The sequence below is a fragment of the Ictalurus punctatus genome, chromosome 25 (assembly GCF_001660625.3).
Source record: "Ictalurus punctatus breed USDA103 chromosome 25, Coco_2.0, whole genome shotgun sequence".
NCBI classification, from domain to species: Eukaryota; Metazoa; Chordata; class Actinopteri; order Siluriformes; family Ictaluridae; genus Ictalurus; species Ictalurus punctatus.
The window spans coordinates 18093805-18113288 of NC_030440.2; the positions used below are offsets into that span (position 1 = coordinate 18093805).

Consider the following 19484-nt stretch of genomic DNA (forward strand, 5'->3'; position numbering starts at 1 on the left):
TTAAGTTGACTGCTGTTATAGATGTATCCATGTGGTGATCTACACAATTTTAATGCTTTCCCCATTAGTCTACAACGCAAAAGTAAATATACCAGCATATGCACATAACAGCGAAAAAGACAAAAAAACCTATCATGAATAAGAGATTAATAAGAGATCCTGCCTTGGATTTCTTCTTCCTCATGCGATGAATACGAGAGGCTATCTGCACAGTGGAGAGTGACTCGGTAAAACTGGCCGGTGAATCTGAGATGTGGGCGATCATGGTGGTTCTGCAGTTGATGTTGCCCAATGATTCCCTCAGCAGCATGGTGAGCTTGCTGTCCCTGAATAATTCATCAAAAATCCCTTTGTTAGACGAAAAGGAACCCAGAAATCCATGCTCTTCCCCCCATAAGATCATGAAACTGAGCATTCAGAATTTACTCTTTGCACTTTCAGCTCATTCTATTGTTTTAAAAAAAACCTTATTTTAATGATGAGGTGTGACCAAATTCTTGACCATAACACTTAGCAATCTTCTCTTTTCCGGAGTAGTATAATTGCTTCGATGACCTTAGAATCTGCATGTAAATCAGTGTGTCTCTGAGATATGCATTAACCCTTTAAGACAATCTGTCATACCCGATTACCTTTGCACTAAATTTTATTTTTGACTTGTTGAATATGGACATACCTATAAGGAACATGCTTGGCACCGTTGGCTAAAGCCAGGATGACGTTCCCCAGAGCAGCCAGAGACAGACACTGGCCTCCACCTCCATCCCTTGTTCGACTGACATCAGATTCACAACTGCCCAGGTCTAGAAGATGTAGACGACTCCGACCCCCAGACACTGCACCGGAAAGGGGATACATGTTTACAAAAGCTACATTTAAGCCAATATAGCCCACTATGCTCCAGGGATCCTGCTCAAACAATCTCATTCAATACAGCAGTGGACCAGAACACATCAAAGTGTCACAGTTCACAGCATGAAATCTTTAATTTCTAGCTATATTCAGACGCCATCTTCGATTAAAACTCAAGTAGAGCTTGTAATACAACCAAAGGGATAAGATTCCTAGACAGTACACAGTATAACTCTTAAGTAAAAGGATGTCTGTACAGTATATGATCGATTCGCACAGGATAAGCGATCTATGAACGTAGATCCATCAACCCACCCAAGAGATCGCTTCTCTTGGTACACTGATAAAGGGAAATAAAATTCTATACAGGTACTTGCAGTTCAAAGCAATTGGCAATGGAAATAATGATGAAATGTAGGATTGCAGTTCATTTCCAAAGCTGTACCGTACCGCACTGTCTGGTGGAGTCTAGCACTAATGCACACAGATAAAGTAGCAATTCAAAAGGCACATTGCTGACTGCTTTTCTTTTAAAGTGGCGCATTTACTGTAAATGTAGGTCACTGACCTAAAGATGTCCAGTATTATTACGGCAGATAGACGAGGCAGTTATTTCAGAAAGAGAAGGAGGCCATTAACTTTGCGTCAGCAGGATTTAAATCTCCGAGCTGAGAATGCAAACTAGCTCTTCACTCGTGCCAAGCTCTATAAACATTCCACAGGAGGAGACTGCCGCTCATTATGTATTGAAATGTATTCTGGCAGTGGCAGAAGTATGTGGTCTGAAGAGTGAAACACGAACGATCAGTTAAATGGTGATTTGGTACCTAGGCCACGTCTGGACATAAAAAATGAGCTCGCGTTATTAAGGGTGCTGTCATTTAACTATTAAGAGCAGAAAAGAATTTGGCAAATTATATGCAAATGGAAGAAAAATGTCTTTTTTTAATTACTAGTCCTACATCGAAGTGAGGGCTTGACAGTCTGTTATTATAGCCCCCCCCCCCCCCCCCCCTCCCATTCTGATCTTCAGACCCAAATGTGCCAAGCTTTATTAGTTTTGTGTAGCAGATCCGCATTTTAACATCGTTACACTGCTATACGCTATCACTACCAAAAATCCGCAAAAAAATGCAGTCTTTTTTTTTCCCTCCAATAACAATGCCAGATGAGCCGATCGCCATACGAATCTGGAATGATTGACAGTTGCATAGGTGTTCTGATATTAACGGACACTCTGGAAGCTCCGCCTCCTTCCTCCCATCCCATTTAATATTAGTAATAGTTTGTATCCTCTGGATTTTCCCGCTTGTAAGTTGGTGCCTTTGCGTTCTGTCATGGTAATCAGAGAATGTTTTGAGTTCATTAATGTGAAATAAAATATATCCGAGTATGTATCAGAGTATGTGGTCGACTTAAAATTAGACGCATATAATGTGTATAGTTAAAGTCAGCTAAGTATATTTAATGAGGATCATTTTCTGGCTGAAAGAGGCACTTTTGAGAGTTTTTACACCCCCAATGATAGATTTGACAACTCTGTTAGTGCCAAAATCTGCTCAGCAGTGGTCACTGGAGAAATACTCGAGAGGCATGAAAATGCCTGGTGTGAACATCTCATTAGACAAATGACACAAATAGTGTATGAGGGCGTACTTCCTCCTTTGGCGCTCTTCTCCATGCGGTACTGGGTGACGTGCAGGGTGAAGAGCATGTGAGAGTTACACTGCTGCTCTTCAGCATTTTCAGGTCTGCTGGTGCTCCGTGCCGCTAAAGCCGAGTCCAGAAAGAAGGCGGCTCGCTCTGCAGTAGACGCCCTTAGCTCACTCTGATTCTGGAGCTGGACCCGGAGAGGGGGGGAAAAAATAAGATCTGTGAGCATGACTAGGAAAACAAAGAAAGGGGATAACAAAGTGTGTGGTGAAGCTGGATCTTGGATCCTGGAAGCTAGATATTCAACAAGGTGAGATGGGTTTCTGCTCAGAAGCTTAGCAAAGGAAATTTACATAAATCTGTGGATGGTGGAAAATCCTAAGCTACTAAAAAAAAAGAAGAAGACATTTTTATGTTAAAAATCATTTTTGAATTCTGTATATTCTGTGCAGTAGGATATACAGTACTGAATCATTTAATAATTAAACTGCATAAATGCGTTTCTTATCTTAAATTTGTGGTGAGAAATGAACCTGATCACATGATCTGATAATAAAATGACATAAAACTTAAATATAAAATAAAAAACAAAAAAATATATTATTAGTTTCTTAGACATGTTTAGATGGAGGAGAAACATGACTCATGGGCATATACAGTATATCGTTTCATTTTTATTTATTATTATTGTTATTATTGTTAGTAGTAGTAGTAGCAGTAGTAATATTGTTGTTGTTGTTGTCATCACTGTATTAATAGACAAACTTTTCCAGTCAAGCAAGATTTAATTTATTTTAATATGAATAAAAAAAATTCATTAAAATGTATATTTTGGTCAGGCCTCATATATATACAATATATATATATATATATATATATATATATATATATATATATATATATATATATATATATAAAGTCATGTCTATACCACAGGTAGCTAAGTGGTGACAACACACCAGACAAACCCAACCCAAGTACCTGTGAACCGGAGATGGGGTCCTCTTTCAGGTAGACCCCCGCACCCTGGACATCCTGGAGCGTTCCTACAGAGAAGTTGGCTAGAAGGTCAGTCAGCACTTCATCCCTCCCGCTGATCTCCACGGCCGAGACGCGCACAGAGAACCGAGCACCGGATTTTTCTTTCCTCTCCTCGATGAGCTTGAAGAGCCAGGAGATGGCACACGGGGCGACGCCCAGGCTCTGAGTGGAACTGTCTTTACCGATCATGGTGTAGGTTTTACCTGTAAACAGCGGACGAGAAAAACAAATCAATACAGGCTCTGAGAGGATGATGAGGCTCATAACAATCAAAAAAGAAATGCCTGTGAGGCCAAACAGAAACGAATACATTCATAATTCAAAGAAAGGGTCGTTATTTATAAATTATTCAAATTAATTTTTTAAAAATATTTCAAAATATCAACAAAGCTGAGATGCCATAAATAATCAAATAAAAGATCCCAAAACCAATTTCTATCACGTTAGAATTATTATATTAGAACGCCACACCAAGTAAAAATCAGCAGCACGCAATTCACGGTAATATTATTAATGTTGCACAATTTATCCGTAATAAAACTGGAGCTGCAATATGGATCTAATCGGATTTGTGATAATTAATAAGATATTAAATATCCCACTGAGACAGGAAGAGGCTCCCACTGGGGGATTGGTGTGACACAACAGGAGGCAGACACTTTCACACAAAAAGAAAGGAAAAGAGCCGGCAGTGATTTCTAAACCAGAGGCACAAAACCCTGTAACCAACAAAGTCATGGAGACTCATTAAGCCTAGAATTAATCACATCCAGCTCTCCTCTTGTAAATATGACACATATCAGAACAATGTGGCGTCTTTCTGTGCGATTATAAAGAGCTCTCAGCATTGAGATCAAGCAGACGTGCCCATTTAACTCACTACAGCTTTGAGTTTGCCTTATTCCTCACTGTAAGGAATGAAACTCTCAGTGTCATGCTGTTACAGTGAAATAATCAGCGGAGCCACCGTTACCACCCTGAGGTTGATCATGTTCACGTAACAACACGTCCCCAAGTGTTTTATTCCTCTTATACCACAGCAGATTTGCCAGTGATTACAATTTTTTCATTTATTAAAGAACGGCATGTCATACTTTTTATCCTTTTACAGTTACATTAAAGTTGTGCCAAACAAGCGGCTATAAGCAGTCGTTACAACGACAACAACAAAAAAACGTAGCTTGTCAAGTTACAAAAAAACCACAAAGTGTAAGTCCTGAAAACTATTACAAAGGGCTCACACTGGAGACTCCTTCCATGGATATTAAATAAACGTCTACTCACAGCTGTTAGCATAGAAACCATGACACATTAGAATGAGCGCATTAATATGCAGTAAACAGGGGGAAGTGGAGGTTTAGCGGTTAAGGCTCTGGGTTACTGATCAGAAGGTCGGGGGTTCAAGCTCCAGAACTGCCAAGCTGCCACTGTTGGGCCCGTGAGCAAGGCCCTTAACCCTCTCTGCTCCAGGGGGCGCTGTATCATGGCTGTGCACTACTGTTATCAAAAAGGAATCAACACCGCCTGACCAGTCCAGAATTCAAAATCAGTGCGGGATTTTATGAACGCAAATTCATTTTTTGACAAAAAGAAGGAGAGACGAGTGCTGACCGAGGTCGGCGTGTCCGAAACAGAAGATGCACCCGTCAGCACCGTTGAGGACAGACTGAATGACCTCCGCCACCGTCCCTGAACACAGCTCCGCCTGTGGATATACAGCGAATATGCAAATGAGTCGATGACATCATCTGGTGACTTCTAGCAACTTTTTGAACACATTAGCTACTTTCTCCTGAAAAGTGACGGCAGCACTGGAGGATACGGCACCAACGAGACCATTCATTACATCAGAGCCTCATGTGAAGCATTATCTAAAGGACGGACAGATAACTGCTAAATGAATGAAAAATTAAGGAAGACATTTCATGTGTTGCATCACATGCTGCTAAGACTCTGAGCTTTTACTAATGATCTCCGTGCACCTTGTACAGCACGGTGTGATTAGTACCTTTACCTTCAGGGTGACGAACATAAAGAGACAGGAAATATGAAGGTTCACTCATGCTTTTTTTTTTGTTGTTAAATTCATAACAGATTTGTGTAAGTGTGTGTCTGCCTGAGGAAAGTGCTGTACTGCCTCTGATGTTGGCTTCATCAAAGCCTTCTCTCTTCTGAACAACAAGGAACCGGCGCTGATCGTCAGAACTGACGACAGGAAGTCGTGGAACTGTTTGCGATTATGGGTATATCTACTGCTTCACACAGAAACGCACGATTTCTCCTCAGCAGAGCCGTTAATACTTAGTGACACTTACTCTGATGGTGGCTGCATGACCCCTGCAGAAGCCCTGCAATATCTGACATAAAGCTACATAAACGTGTTCAAGGCTCATTCCCATCAGATACAATAAAGACCCGAGAGTCAACTAACCAATGATTGTTGACGTAAGCTTCTTAGATATTTACGGTATGCAGGGTTACTCTGTCGTAGATAGTCAACTGAATGCTATCATGGAAATGTCATAAGCTTTCATTAAAACCTTATAAGGGCCAAGAAAATGTACATAACTATGGCACTGATATAGGTACTCAAAGAGTACATACGGGTGGTGTTCATAAGGCTGTATAAGTACTCTGTGATGACTGGCATAAGCCTACATAAATGTTTTAAAGGCTTATTTCAACAGGAGTCAGCTTTGACAAAGACTAAGTCAAGTGATACAGATTTCTGTTGACATGGATGCCTCATAAGCCGATACGGGCCAGGGAAAACCATCGCCTTGGCGTTTCGGTGTAATAATTCTAACTATTAAAACCTCGTGTTAACAAACATTAACGTCACTTGATGCACATTATGTGGACTGTATGTCAATAGCACTACCCTTCACTAGTGCTTCTGAAAGAATCTGAATAGAATGACATTTATTACGCAAAATACTGCTGAGAAGAGCACAAACATACCTGTGAGGCATCCTGGGTGAAGACTGCATCGAAGTTGAAGATCTTCGGGGCCATGGTGGAGGAAAAGCGTCTCTGACCTGCAGCGCTAGTTGGAGGCTCGCAGAAGGTCAGCTGCTTCTTATGAGCGTCCACCTTCAGGAAGGACATGGACTCAGAAGTGTCCTGTTCCCCTTTCGCAGGACAGATGCGCACCATTACTTTAACCTGCGAAGTACACCAATGGAGAGGGGGGAAAAAAATCTATAAGAATACGCAACACAGATGAAATAAATATACCTTAATACTGAACGCAATTCCATGTGTGTAGGGATGAAAGCGTCCATGAAAAGACTATTTTAATTGGTTTAGCAACAGATAAAGCTAAACAGATCTTCACCAAGTGTGCGCAGAAATCCCAAAATGTAGAGAGTACAGTACGGAGCACATGACGGGTTTGTTTGTTTTGTCAGTCCAAATCTCCAGAAGACATTTCACAACGCACGCCTGTAAAAGCATGTCATCATGATTCGGTCCTGTTTAACTCCAAATCATTTAAAAGATCCATCATTGTTCACTTCATACAGTCCTCTTTCAGCTAGAAGGGATGACATGGTAATTGAGGTGACGCTCATTTCCACGTCTGTGGGCTGGTAAAACTCGGTGTTTACTGCTTGGAGTTTATAGTCCTTCCAGCAGGGACGGCTTCAGAGCGTGGAGATATAAAGGCGTCCACCGACTCCATTAGTCCATAGAGATGAAATAATGAATTTGTCAGAAAGTGAAAGTCTGGGAACTCTCACACACACTTTGTTCGGCTTCTGATAGTGAGGCGTGTTTCTTTTATTTCTGATTTTAAAAAAAGTTCTCTCACTAAACCTAATGTTTGAATTCAGATACAATATGCTCGTTACAACCCACTTCGTGAATGAGACAAAAAACTGGTTGGAAAAAGTTTTTTTCACTGTTATAGAATAATTATTCTAGGTGCACTGTTATGTGTCGTGTATTTCAGTATGAAATGTAGCGTTTTTGCCAATCCATCGGTTCTGGACCAGATCATGGGAACATTTACTTTTCTATAAGACGACCTAATAAATGTAAGATTTTTCAATACTTCTATTTATTTGTTGTCGTTTTCTAATTTTCTGCATATAAAGCATGAATCACATTTTATTGGCCCCCAGCTGATATGATGAATACATAAACAGAATTAACCAGTCAGGATCGTGCATATTCCTGTTTCTGTTAGAAGGCTACATGACATTGGGATTTTCCGGCGATGGCAAAATGATGAAGTCCTGGAGGTCTACTGCAGGAGGAGAAAAAAAAAAAAAAAGCACGGATCTGGGTTCATGAGATAAATCGGGTTTCATTTCCCCCTATAACTAGCATGTTATTTTAGTACTTTATAGCATGAAAGCTGGCTTGACGTGATAGCTGTTTGGTAGCTCTCGTGTGAGGCGGGGCAACTAGCAAGTGTAGGGCGTTGGAAAGGACTAAAATTGGGAGAAAGATGGGGTAAAAGGGTCGTTTACTTATTCAATTGTTTTTAACATTTAAAATGAAGCTTTTTTTAACTTGTATTTTAATTGTGAGTGGGCACATGCGTGAGCAAATCTATGGAGTTAATTAATTGGATCTTTTTGCCTGTGACTGTAAAAAAAAAAAAAGTAGTTATATTTAAAAAATGCAAGGACTACTGGATATTTGGTCATATTTTGGTAATTTTTTGAATAATTTTCCCAGAAACTGTCAAAAACGTGTTATATTTCCTAGGCTGATTAACGTTATTGATATGGCAAATTTGGTTGGCGGTAGATTAGACATGAAATAATTAAGTGACAAATTCTAGATACTACCACAGCTTCTTCTACCATCAGGCATCCACCCAAAATACTGTACATGAGCGAGTCACACTTATCTTTTATTGTATTCACTTCATTATCTGCACTGAAATTAATTACTGGCTATGCCATGGGCTGAGTATCTTGGCTGTCCATCAACCAAGGAGACAGGAGGTAAACTGCAAGGCGTGATATGTGAAACATTAATCTGAGAGTCTGGATGCCGGCCCACACGTCATCCTTCCTCCAACATAAACGCAGTCAGAGGACAGACAGGAACTCCTCCATGGGGCCATGCCAATTTCTCTGGCTGGCTTCCACATCACACATTAAGAGGGAAAGGTGATCTCTGTAAGCCTTCTAGAATACAGTAACATTAACTCTTAACGTTCAGCTACGGCGTGTCTGACTGTTTCTGCAGTGTGCTTGGCTGTCCTGATAAATTCAGATGAGGAAGTAGCGACGAACAACTACAATGGCAATAAAATCCCAGAAACATCACACTCATCCCGAGGGTTATGCTGCACTACAGTTAGCACAGTACCAAGCTAGCCAAGCTGCTTGCAGTTTATTGTGTTTCATACCAAACCTGATCCAGCCATCAAAACAGTTCATCTCCATGATCAACAGAATCATTTGGACCTGCAGTGAAAATGTGGCTTACAGTCATATCACAAGTGGGACTGAAATCTGAACATCCAGCTTGATTGGGTGGACGAACCAAATTAATATCAATATATGTTAAACTTCTTTTCTTGTTTCCACCGTTTACATTACAATTGCCCTGCCGATGTTGTAAAAAGTTCTCACTTCCACTCACGGATCCACAGCTCTGAATATTTCAACATGGTCTGCGTTTTATTTTCCTCACTGGAATTGCACTATAATAACTCAGTGGACCTCATTAGGAGTTACTTCACTCTATCTTGATGCAAAGCTCATTAGGAATTTGCATCTGCCGGCTTGTAATGCCAGCTGTCCATTTATAAGACAAAAATGCACAAAACAAAAATTCTTAATGTAGGTTGCCTTCCTGTGCAGGTTTCAGGAGAACCAACAAACGAATCACAAGGTCCTCTAACAGGAATCCATTTCCTACAACCGTAAATATGTGCTGAACTACCAAACATTCACTTCTCTGAATTTTAGCTGGGGCAGGACCACCCCAACTCTGACCTTAAATCACAACTCTGAGAGCTCTATGGTAGTTAAGTGGCTTGGTGGTCAAGGCTCTGAGTTACTGATCAGAAAGTTGGGGGTTCAAGCCCCAGAACTGCCAAGCTGCCACTGTTGGGCCCTTGAGCAAGGCCCTTAAACCTTTCTGCTCAAGAGGGTGCTGTATCATGGCTGACCCTGCACTCTGACCCCAGCTTCCTGACATCCTGGGGTATGTGAAGAAAAGAATTTCATTGTGTATATGTGATCGTTAAATAGTTCATTTTTTAACAATGGGATAAAACTCTTTATTGGGGTATATCACATGGTTCTGGGGAAATGGCTTCCCCTTGTATCAGGGGAAAAGCAGCCACTGATATAGTGGGGACACCTCCATTGGTATCAACGGATCACTTCCCCTTGTATTGTGAGATGACACCTCCTAGGATCAAGGGGTGGCTTTCTCTTATATATTGGGTAGATGACATCCCTTGGTCTCAAAGATGGTTTTCCCTTACGTCACAATGGAACGGACAGAATCCCCACATGTCATGGCACTGCATCCCCTAACTATAGAGAACACAACAGCACTGATTTTGCCCCACCTTTGCTACGTCATGCTGTTCTGCCAGCCAGAGGTACCATTTAGGTTCTTGTACGGACTTGTCTTTAAAGGTGAGATGAGGACACATGTTGGAGTGGGATTTAGGGGTCCCTGGAGGTCTCCTTAGTGAAGCCTGACATGGTGATGTCATTGTCCTTGGTGGAACAGTTGTGGGAAACCATCTCCCTGGAGAGTTTACTGCACAGTCGACTTGCAATATATTTTGGTGTTTGAGTTAAATGGTCTATTGATCTACATTTTTCAGGAGCACACACCTCTAAAACTGTGTTATGAGACAAATCAACCGCTGTTCAGTTAGCGTAAACCCGAAAAGGGTCCGAGGAACTGGTGTAAGATGGAAACTCAATAAAAGGAGGCTTAATGAAGTCCAGCCTTTAAATAAACCAGGATGATACAGACAGTTTGGAGCTTTTAAGCAGAATGTGGATCACGTGGAAGATTGTTCAGCTGACATTGCTATAAATGTAGATAAGCAGATGTCTTGTCAGTCTTGTTCACACATCCTGATGCTAGCTGTGAGACATGGCTGGCAGCGCTATATTAGAATAATGTTTACTCATTTTGAAGTAATACATGGCAGACAAAATCCCCAACATCATCTCACGTCAGTTTGCATGATTTGCACACAAATGAAATATTACAGTAATGTTAAATGGTCCGCCGTTATATAGCGCTTTAAACAAAAAAAAAAAAAAAAAAAACCTTAGCGGTTCTAAAGCACTTTACACTGGTTCTTGTTCACCCACACACACACCATTGGTAGCAGAGCTGCCATGCAAAGCGCTAACTTGCCATCAGGAGCAACTTGAGGTTCAGTGTTTTGCCCAAGGATGCTTTGGTATGTGGAGTCACGAGGGCCAGGAATCGAACCACCAACCCTACAATTAGTGGACAACCCGCTCTACCACCTGAGACACAGCCGTCATGACATGTTCCTACACACTGCGACTGCACTACACCTTATAACGCTGAAACAAGCTGATAAACCCGGTCAACAGTTAAAGGCAGCTTTAACTGGGAAGTAACTCATAGTATTTATGCTGTGTGAGATATTTCTGAGTGAAACATTGCATCGTGTTTTGCTAGAGCAACGCATGGAGTAATAATACACCGCTTCCTGTTCTCACTTGCCTTATAGCAGTTATAAACAACCGTTCCCTTTACCAGCCTCTCGTTATTCTCTCTCGTGAAGTCGATAAGAGAAAAACGCAGCTTGACACGTAACCGAGAAACCGCAAAGCGTAAACTCCTCTATCCTGAGGACGTTCGAAAACCTTCACCTCTGACCGTCACAACGTGTTGAGCACTGGAGACTCCTTCCATAAACGTCTCTTCACAGAAAACGTCCCCATATCGACAAGTATAAATTGTCTGTTTTAAATAAGTTTAAATAATGTTTTAACACGGTTAAGTGCATGCTAACATGTTGGCACGTTGTTGAAATAATACAACAACGCTGTGTAGAGTACGGTCAAGGGCACGATCTACCATCATTTAATAAAAGACTATTTTGATCTGAAGCACGATAGAATTTGCATACGTATACTGAGGGCTTCCGCGATATCAGGACCACCAACACCGATCACATGATCATAATTTACATGCAATGTAAGTTCCGGTTCTATAAATAGCACTGGCCGAGTAACTCGATCGGTTCTATTTCTGAGACGAGCACGATAACGGATCAGTTATTAGTTTAAATCGTCCTAATCTGATTAGTGATTTAATGAATAAGCTGATAATTTAATTACAGCTCGGTTTAAGTTGTAGTGTTCATAATTCTCCATTACAGACCGAGACTCTTTAATGAAAGTGTCCTTTACCATGGGGACGTGTTACAGAGCCGTACTGAGGCGTACTCGGAGCTCTCGCCTCCTCACGTGTAATTATGAGTCAGTATTTTAACAAGAATACAAACGTCTATAAAAGCTTTATATTTTTCCAAAATATGTGCTGATGTACATTAATGTGATTTCATTATTTAAAAAACACTTAAAAACACTGAGAAACTGTAAATAATTATAATAATTATAATTGTACTTCAATGCCAAGATACAAGATATATTAAAGCCATTTGAAATAAAAGCAATAATAACAATAAAAGCAATACTACTCCTACTACTACTACTACTACTAATAATAATAATAGAAGGAATTTCTCATTTCTGCTAAAAGCTGTTAAACCTTTTATTTTTTATCATCATTTCTCCTATTTAATATTTAATATTTTTAATCATATATTCAAAATACTCCTATTTTTTCTTATAAATACGAACCTTTTGCATATTAAGTTGTCTTTATTTCTTTATTTGTTTAGCATTAATTCTATTCATTCTAATTAGTAATTCTCTTCATTGTAAACTTGCTTATCTTGTGGAAGCTGAAGATTTTTAATTCACCTAATCCGGCTTTGATTTGGGAAATGCTGCGTGTTTTCTTTTCTTTTTATTTAATGTTTAAATGAGTTCATTTAAAAGGCGCATATTTCATTTGAAAATGGTCTTTTTTTACATTTGAAACCAGCTCTTTAGAGATCAAATATAATCCAGAATAATATATTAAAAATAAATAAATATATATATATATATATATATATATATATATATATATATATATATATATATATATATATAAAATGATCAAATCTAATCCAGAGTACAAAGCTTGCTCTTTTTGTCCACCTGCCCCCTGATGACCTCTGACCTGTCCAGTTTTTCCCACTCCCACTGGCTGCTGAACCCTCACATTCCGGAATGCGATCTGGTATTCCCAAATAGCTACTTGGAATTCCATCACCCTGGGAATTTGTACAACTGCTCTTTCCCGAGCCGTCACACACACAGACCTCTTTGATGGTGACTTGACAACTGTCCAAGATGACATTCTTACAGAGCAATCTTCAACTCCACTGATTTTTTTTTTTTCTCAATTCATAACAAGACAAAGTCACGCGTTGTTACGGTTCAAAGCAAATGTTGATGTTAGCAGCATTACATCATCATCACTATGTCCTAAACATCACGGCGGCCTCAGATACGCGGCTGTACCTTGCCCATCCCGGGGCTGTCTTTGACCTTTGACCCCACCCTGAGCAGGCATGGTGGGACAGGTGGGGGTGAGAGCTGCAGGGCGGCACTGAAGCCGTCTGTGTAGAAGAACGGTTCATCGGGGTCAGGCGGGGACGGCGGCGGAGGAGGCTGAGGCTTCTTCCGTTTGGAGAGGTTCAGCTTCTGAGCAGCCCTGAGGAAAAGAAAAACATGGAGTAGATGGAGGTCAGGAAGAGGTCAACACTGTGGAGCAGAAATGAGGAGTAAATAAGAACTGTAAGGATTAGTGTTTAATACTGAATAGTCTGCTTTTAGCGCTTTTACATGTCATGCTAATTGCTTTTAGTCTAGACTTGTGTGTTTTCTACAGGAACTCTACATACACTCATCTTATATGTAATTAAACTACTACCCCTCCCCCCCACACACACACTGATAAACTGTTTGTGTGTCTGTCTGTCTGTCTGCCTCTTTGTTCTTCTATCCATTTATCTAACTGTCTAAGTCTCCATCTATCAATGTGTCTGTGTACGTCTATCCGTCTGTCCATCCATCCTTTCCGTCTGCCTGAGTGCGTCTGTCTGTCCTTGTGTCTGTCTCCCTACCTGTCTGTCTTTTTGTCCGCCTGTCTGTCTGCCTGTTTGTTCTTCTGTCTGTCTAACTCACCGTGTGTCTCTGTCTGTCTATCCGTCCCTCCATCCACTTGTCTGTCTCTCTGTCTTTCCGTCTCTATGTAGTTGGAGATTTGTCAGTGATTTGTCTGTTATTTACGTCTATGACACACATACAACGACGCGACGGTGTCACAGATGTTCGCTTGCTATAACAAACACGCAGCGACTCGTGTACAGCGACACGTCTTCAGTAACCGCTTTGATCTCCGAGCTTTTATTCTTCTTCTTCTTTTATTATTATTCTTCTTCTTTTCGTACTTGCCATATTGATCCGCTGCTGGTTTGCGACTGTATCGTGGGCTAGACCCGGCCTGTTAAATATCAGCGTGTGGAATCTGATCGATCAGAAGGAGTTGATTCATTTTCTGTAGCAGCGGCTCAGACAGTCGTGTCACAGGGACGTGTACGGTGGACGCTCCACTATAAAAACGTGTGAAATCATCGATACGGTTTTGATATGGAGTTTTCTCTAATTTATGGAAGATTTATGGAAGGAGTCTCCTGAAAGCTGTAACTGTGTACGTCATAAACACTTCAGGATGTGCGTCAGGATGGAGACGTCGGTCAACGCTGAGTAACAAGCAGAGCCTGAGCTGATTAAAAAGCATTGTTCTCATCCTCCTTCTCCTCTTTCTCTCGTTCTTTTCCTCTCTCACGGTCCCTCGCTCGTCCTCATCTTTTCACTCCGCCGTCTGTAGTGCAGCATCTTCAGGAGCGCAGAATTTCTGTGTAATTACAGCCTCCGTGAAGGACATGGAGCGAGACAGCCAGGGGATTCAAGTGTGTGTGTGTGTGTGTGTGTGTGTGTGAGTAGGTGTGTGTGTGATAATGACCCCAAGAAGAGATTCTACAAGGTTTTAAATGTAAAAACAACAACACACACACACTGTTGGAATGGTGTTATTATACATTGGCATTAAAAATGTAGAAACGGAGAGCGTGGAGGGTAAACACGTCCCGGCAGTCATGTGCCAGTTCGTGTTCTCCGTGGCAGGAATATTGAATTTCCATCAGAGGCACGGAGCGCGGCAGGCTGAGGAAGTGGGAGGCCAATCAGATGAGAACAAGGGTAGAGAAAAAAAGCTGAGGAGGAGGAGGAGGAGGAGGAGGAAGGGGGGAGGCTTTTTTATTGGCATGTAGACCCACGTCTGGGGACAAAGCCCCTGTCTCACCTCTCATGCATGCACATGCTTTCTCTGAGTCTCTGAGTTCTCTGAAAAACAGCCTCTCTACATGAGCATTTTATGAAGAATTGAGATATCTTTCAGGAGCATATCAAGTTTCACATCACATGTTTCGGCTAAGCTCTGACACGCTAGACTGAACTTTGACAAGATGCAGCCACCTGTTAAATCTCTTTTTCCCTCCAAGACCTCACACTGGAGATCTCCTGAACTGGAGACGCAACTCCGGCAAAGGATACAAATAATAATAATTTTTAAAAAAAACACAAAGCTTGATTAATAAAGGTTTAGAGATGCTACATTAATACGGAACTATTTCTGAACGTGGAGCATCACCGGGCGACGTCCGAGAGACGAAGTGGATTCATGACTTGAGGTTAAATTCAACAGACTGTTAAAAAAAAGCATATTTAGTCGACTCGCTGCATGTCCTAGCTCAGTCACTGCGGCGCTAGATAACACCGAAGCGCAATTTAAACTCATACTTTCATTTACAGTAAGATTTATACTTAAGTCTGCACTATGCAACGCTGCTTTGAAAATTATTTTGCAAAGTAGCTCAATTTAAGGGGAAAAGCACAGAATCTGGCAACCACGACACCTAACTCTAAGCATTTCACAAACTTTTCCATTTTTGCTAATGTTTCCATCCACGCCAGGAGGATCAGATCCAGATCTGGCAACCGAATTCAAACGTTACGTGAATGTGTACACGAGGAAAGGTCCTCCTGTTACACAGCTGCTAAAGTCAGTTATCTAGACACTTTCATTCAGATTATTAAACTCACCTGTGTGTGTGTGTGTGTGTGTGTGTGTGTGTGTTTGTGTTTCATGCCTCCATGCCACTTTTATCACATTAATCACTGCAAACTTGGTTTCATTTAACAAAATGGCTCCCGCACTCATCATTCAGCAGCGTGTAAAACAGCACCTGATCCAGCATGTCCTATTACTTAGCACTGAATTGTTTTTTTTATTTATATCGTGCATCTGACAGCGCAATTTAATAAAGCCACAAACAAACTGAGTAGGAATCAAGAAACCGTGACGTGGCTGCAGGCTGCAGACGATGCCAGTGCTGTCATGTAAAGAAACTGTGCTGGAGGTTTAAAGGATAAGCTGACCCAGCAATCACTGGCTACACTTAAAATATGTTTTCTTCAGATAAGTGAGATGGGTTTTCTCCAGAAAACAAATACCTTATCCAAACACAAGAGTTTTAAGTGAGACTCATAGATACTTTATTACAGACTGAGAAACAAACCCCTTCTTAATAGTGAAGATCTAAAGAAAGACCTAAAGAAAGATCTAAAGAAGATCTAAAGAAGATCTGAAGATCTAAAGAAAGATCTGAAGAATGATCTAAAGCACGATCTAAACAAAGATCTAAAGAAAGATCTAAAGAAAGATCTAAACAAAGATCTAAAGAAAGACCTAAAGAAAGATCTAAACAAAGATCTAAAGAAAGATCTAAAGAACGATCTAAAGCACGATCTAAACAACGATCTAAAGAAAGATCTAAAGAACGATCTAAAGAAGAAAAAATCAGATTGGAAACAGACTACACTTTCACAAAGTGGTGAGAACATGTCTTTAATGGTCCCAGTGTAATCTACACCCACAGCCTGAACCTCAACTGAACTACACTTTAATCATGTCCCATGTTTGTCTTCAACATGCCTGCGTGGTGTTATTGATAGTTTGTTCACACTTCCTGTAAAGGCTGCAGATTGTATCAGTGGCAGAGGTTTAAAACTTGCGTCGTTCGGGTTCGGAGTTTAGCTACGCCCATCATCCCAACATCATCTCTCTGACCCGGTTCAGGTTCTGCATTGGGAATAGCAAGAGATGCTTGTGAAATGCTTATGGCTACATCTATGAAGCTCTGAGGTTTGGAGATGGACGTGCTTGCTGGTCTGGACGCCTTTATCTAGAGTGACTTCGAGACTACAAAGCACTTCTGCATCAGAAACACATCCTCATGCTACTTCAGAAGCACTGTTGGAGAGTAGAGTATAAAAAGAAAGCTCAAAACAAGGATTTTTTTTTTTTTAACTAATAGATAAACAAAGTGCTAACACAAGTGCTCGGTGAGGAGGTACAGTAGGTCTCGAGTCAGGGCTTAAGCACCAAGTGTTACCTTGACTGACCCTGTGGATGTATTTAGTAATGTATTAATAACACACAGATGATGGAAAGCCCAAGAAAAAGAAAAAAAACCTTCAAAACAGCACCATGACTTCTGTATGTTAACTCCATTCATTATATGTTACCATGGAAACAAACTATTCATTCTGGACTGGTTTTGTTTACGCAAAACTGCACGTTTTTTTTTTTTCCACACAAAGTCATGAAATGCGACAAAAGCTACCAAAGCAGAACAAACACACAAACAAGCAGTGGTTTACTCTTCTGTCAGGTTAGCACTATCTAGCTAGCTAGCTAAGATAACTGGAGTGGAGCTAACGAGCTACTTTACTCGTGTAGCTTCATGAAGCTCAATTTACTCAGACGGAAAGACGAGAAAGAAACCCCACAACTATTAAATATTAATCTCAGACATGAAGCATTTGGTTCTTTCGCTTGGTTCTTAAAACTGTTCTTACACACAAAATAGAATTCTGTTAAGTCGGTATTACAGCTCGGTGTGTCGTGCTGTTATTGGAAAATAATCAACAATGAAGCAACGTTACTGCTATATTCTTATAACCACACCGCGGTCACAGCTGCTGTTATATAAAATTATAGGACACCTTCTGACCAAACAGGAGCTGTAGCAGGTGGAGGTTAGCTGGAACAGGTGTAGTGGGTGGAGGTTAGAGGGAACAGGTGTAGCGGGTGGAGGTTAGAGGGAACAGGTGTAGCGGGTGGAGGTTATATGGAACAGATGTAGCGGGTGGAGGTTATATGGAACATTTGTAGAGGGTGGAGGTTAGATGGAACAGGTGTGGCGGGTGGAGGTTAGATGGAACAGGTGTAGAGGGTGGAGGTTAGATGGAACAGGTGTAGAGGGTGGAGGTTAGATGGAACAGGTGTAGAGGGTGGAGGTTAGAGGGAACAGGTGTAGAGGGTGGAGGTTAGATGGAACAGGTGTAGAGGGTGGAGATTAGAGGGAACAGGTGTAGCGGGTGGAGGTTAGCTGGAACAGGTGTAGTGGGTGGAGGTTAGATGGAACAGGTGTACCGGGTGGAGGTTAGATGGAACAGGTGTAGAGGGTGGAGGTTAGATGGAACAGGTGTAGCGGGTGGAGGTTAGAGGGAACAGGTGTGGCGGGTGGAGGTTAGATGGAACAGGTGTAGAGGGTGGAGGTTAGATGGAACAGGTGTAGAGGGTGGAGATTAGAGGGAACAGGTGTAGCGGGTGGAGGTTAGCTGGAACAGGTGTAGTGGGTGGAGGTTAGATGGAACAGGTGTAGAGGGTGGAGGTTAGAGGGAACAGGTGTAGAGGGTGGAGGTTAGAGGGAACAGGTGTAGAGGGTGGAGGTTAGATGGAACAGGTGTGGCGGGTGGAGGTTAGATGGAACAGGTGTAGAGGGTGGAGGTTAGATGGAACAGGTGTAGAGGGTGGAGGTTAGATGGAACAGGTGTAGAGGGTGGAGGTTAGAGGGAACAGGTGTAGAGGGTGGAGGTTAGAGGGAACAGGTGTAGAGGGTGGAGGTTAGATGGAACAGGTGTGGCGGGTGGAGGTTAGATGGAACAGGTGTAGAGGGTGGAGGTTAGATGGAACAGGTGTAGAGGGTGGAGGTTAGATGGAACAGGTGTAGAGGGTGGAGGTTAGAGGGAACAGGTGTAGAGGGTGGAGGTTAGATGGAACAGGTGTAGAGGGTGGAGATTAGAGGGAACAGGTGTAGCGGGTGGAGGTTAGCTGGAACAGGTGTAGTGGGTGGAGGTTAGATGGAACAGGTGTACCGGGTGGAGGTTAGATGGAACAGGTGTAGAGGGTGGAGGTTAGATGGAACAGGTGTAGAGGGTGGAGGTTAGAGGGAACAGGTGTAGAGGGTGGAGGTTAGAGGGAACAGGTGTACCGGGTGGAGGTTAGATGGAACAGGTGTTGTGGGTGGAGGTTAGATGGAACAGGTGTACCGGGTGGAGGTTAGATGGAACAGGTGTAGAGGGTGGAGGTTAGAGGGAACAGCTGTAGAGGGTGGAGGTTAGAGGGAACAGGTGTAGAGGGTGGAGGATAGATGGAACAGGTGTAGAGGGTGGAGGTTAGAGGGAACAGGTGTAGAGGGTGGAGGTTAGAGGGAACAGGTGTAGAGAGTGGAGGTTAGATGGAACGGGTGTAGCGAGTGGAGGTTAGAGGGAACAGGTGTAGAGGGTGGAGGTTAGAGGGAACAGGTGTAGAGGGTGGAGGTTAGATGGAACAGGTGTAGCGGGTGGAGGTTAGAGGGAACAGGTTTAGAGGGTGGAGGTTAGAGGGAACAGGTGTAGAGGGTGGAGGTTAGATGGAACGGGTGTAGCGAGTGGAGG

General features: G+C 41.9%; 1 protein-coding gene across 1 annotated transcript in view; it reads right to left on the reverse strand.

Annotated features, from left to right (window-relative positions):
- The window catches only part of kif26aa (kinesin family member 26Aa), a 97148-nt gene that overhangs the window by 10813 nt on the left and 66851 nt on the right, over positions 1-19484 (reverse strand). Inside the window, exons 6-12 of the mRNA XM_053675915.1 lie at positions 13158-13350; positions 6508-6711; positions 5158-5251; positions 3487-3749; positions 2509-2692; positions 677-836; positions 164-326 (exon numbers count right to left, since the gene is read on the reverse strand). Coding sequence (XP_053531890.1) covers positions 164-326; positions 677-836; positions 2509-2692; positions 3487-3749; positions 5158-5251; positions 6508-6711; positions 13158-13350 — 1261 coding nt within the window. The remainder of the gene's footprint in view (positions 1-163; positions 327-676; positions 837-2508; positions 2693-3486; positions 3750-5157; positions 5252-6507; positions 6712-13157; positions 13351-19484) is intronic.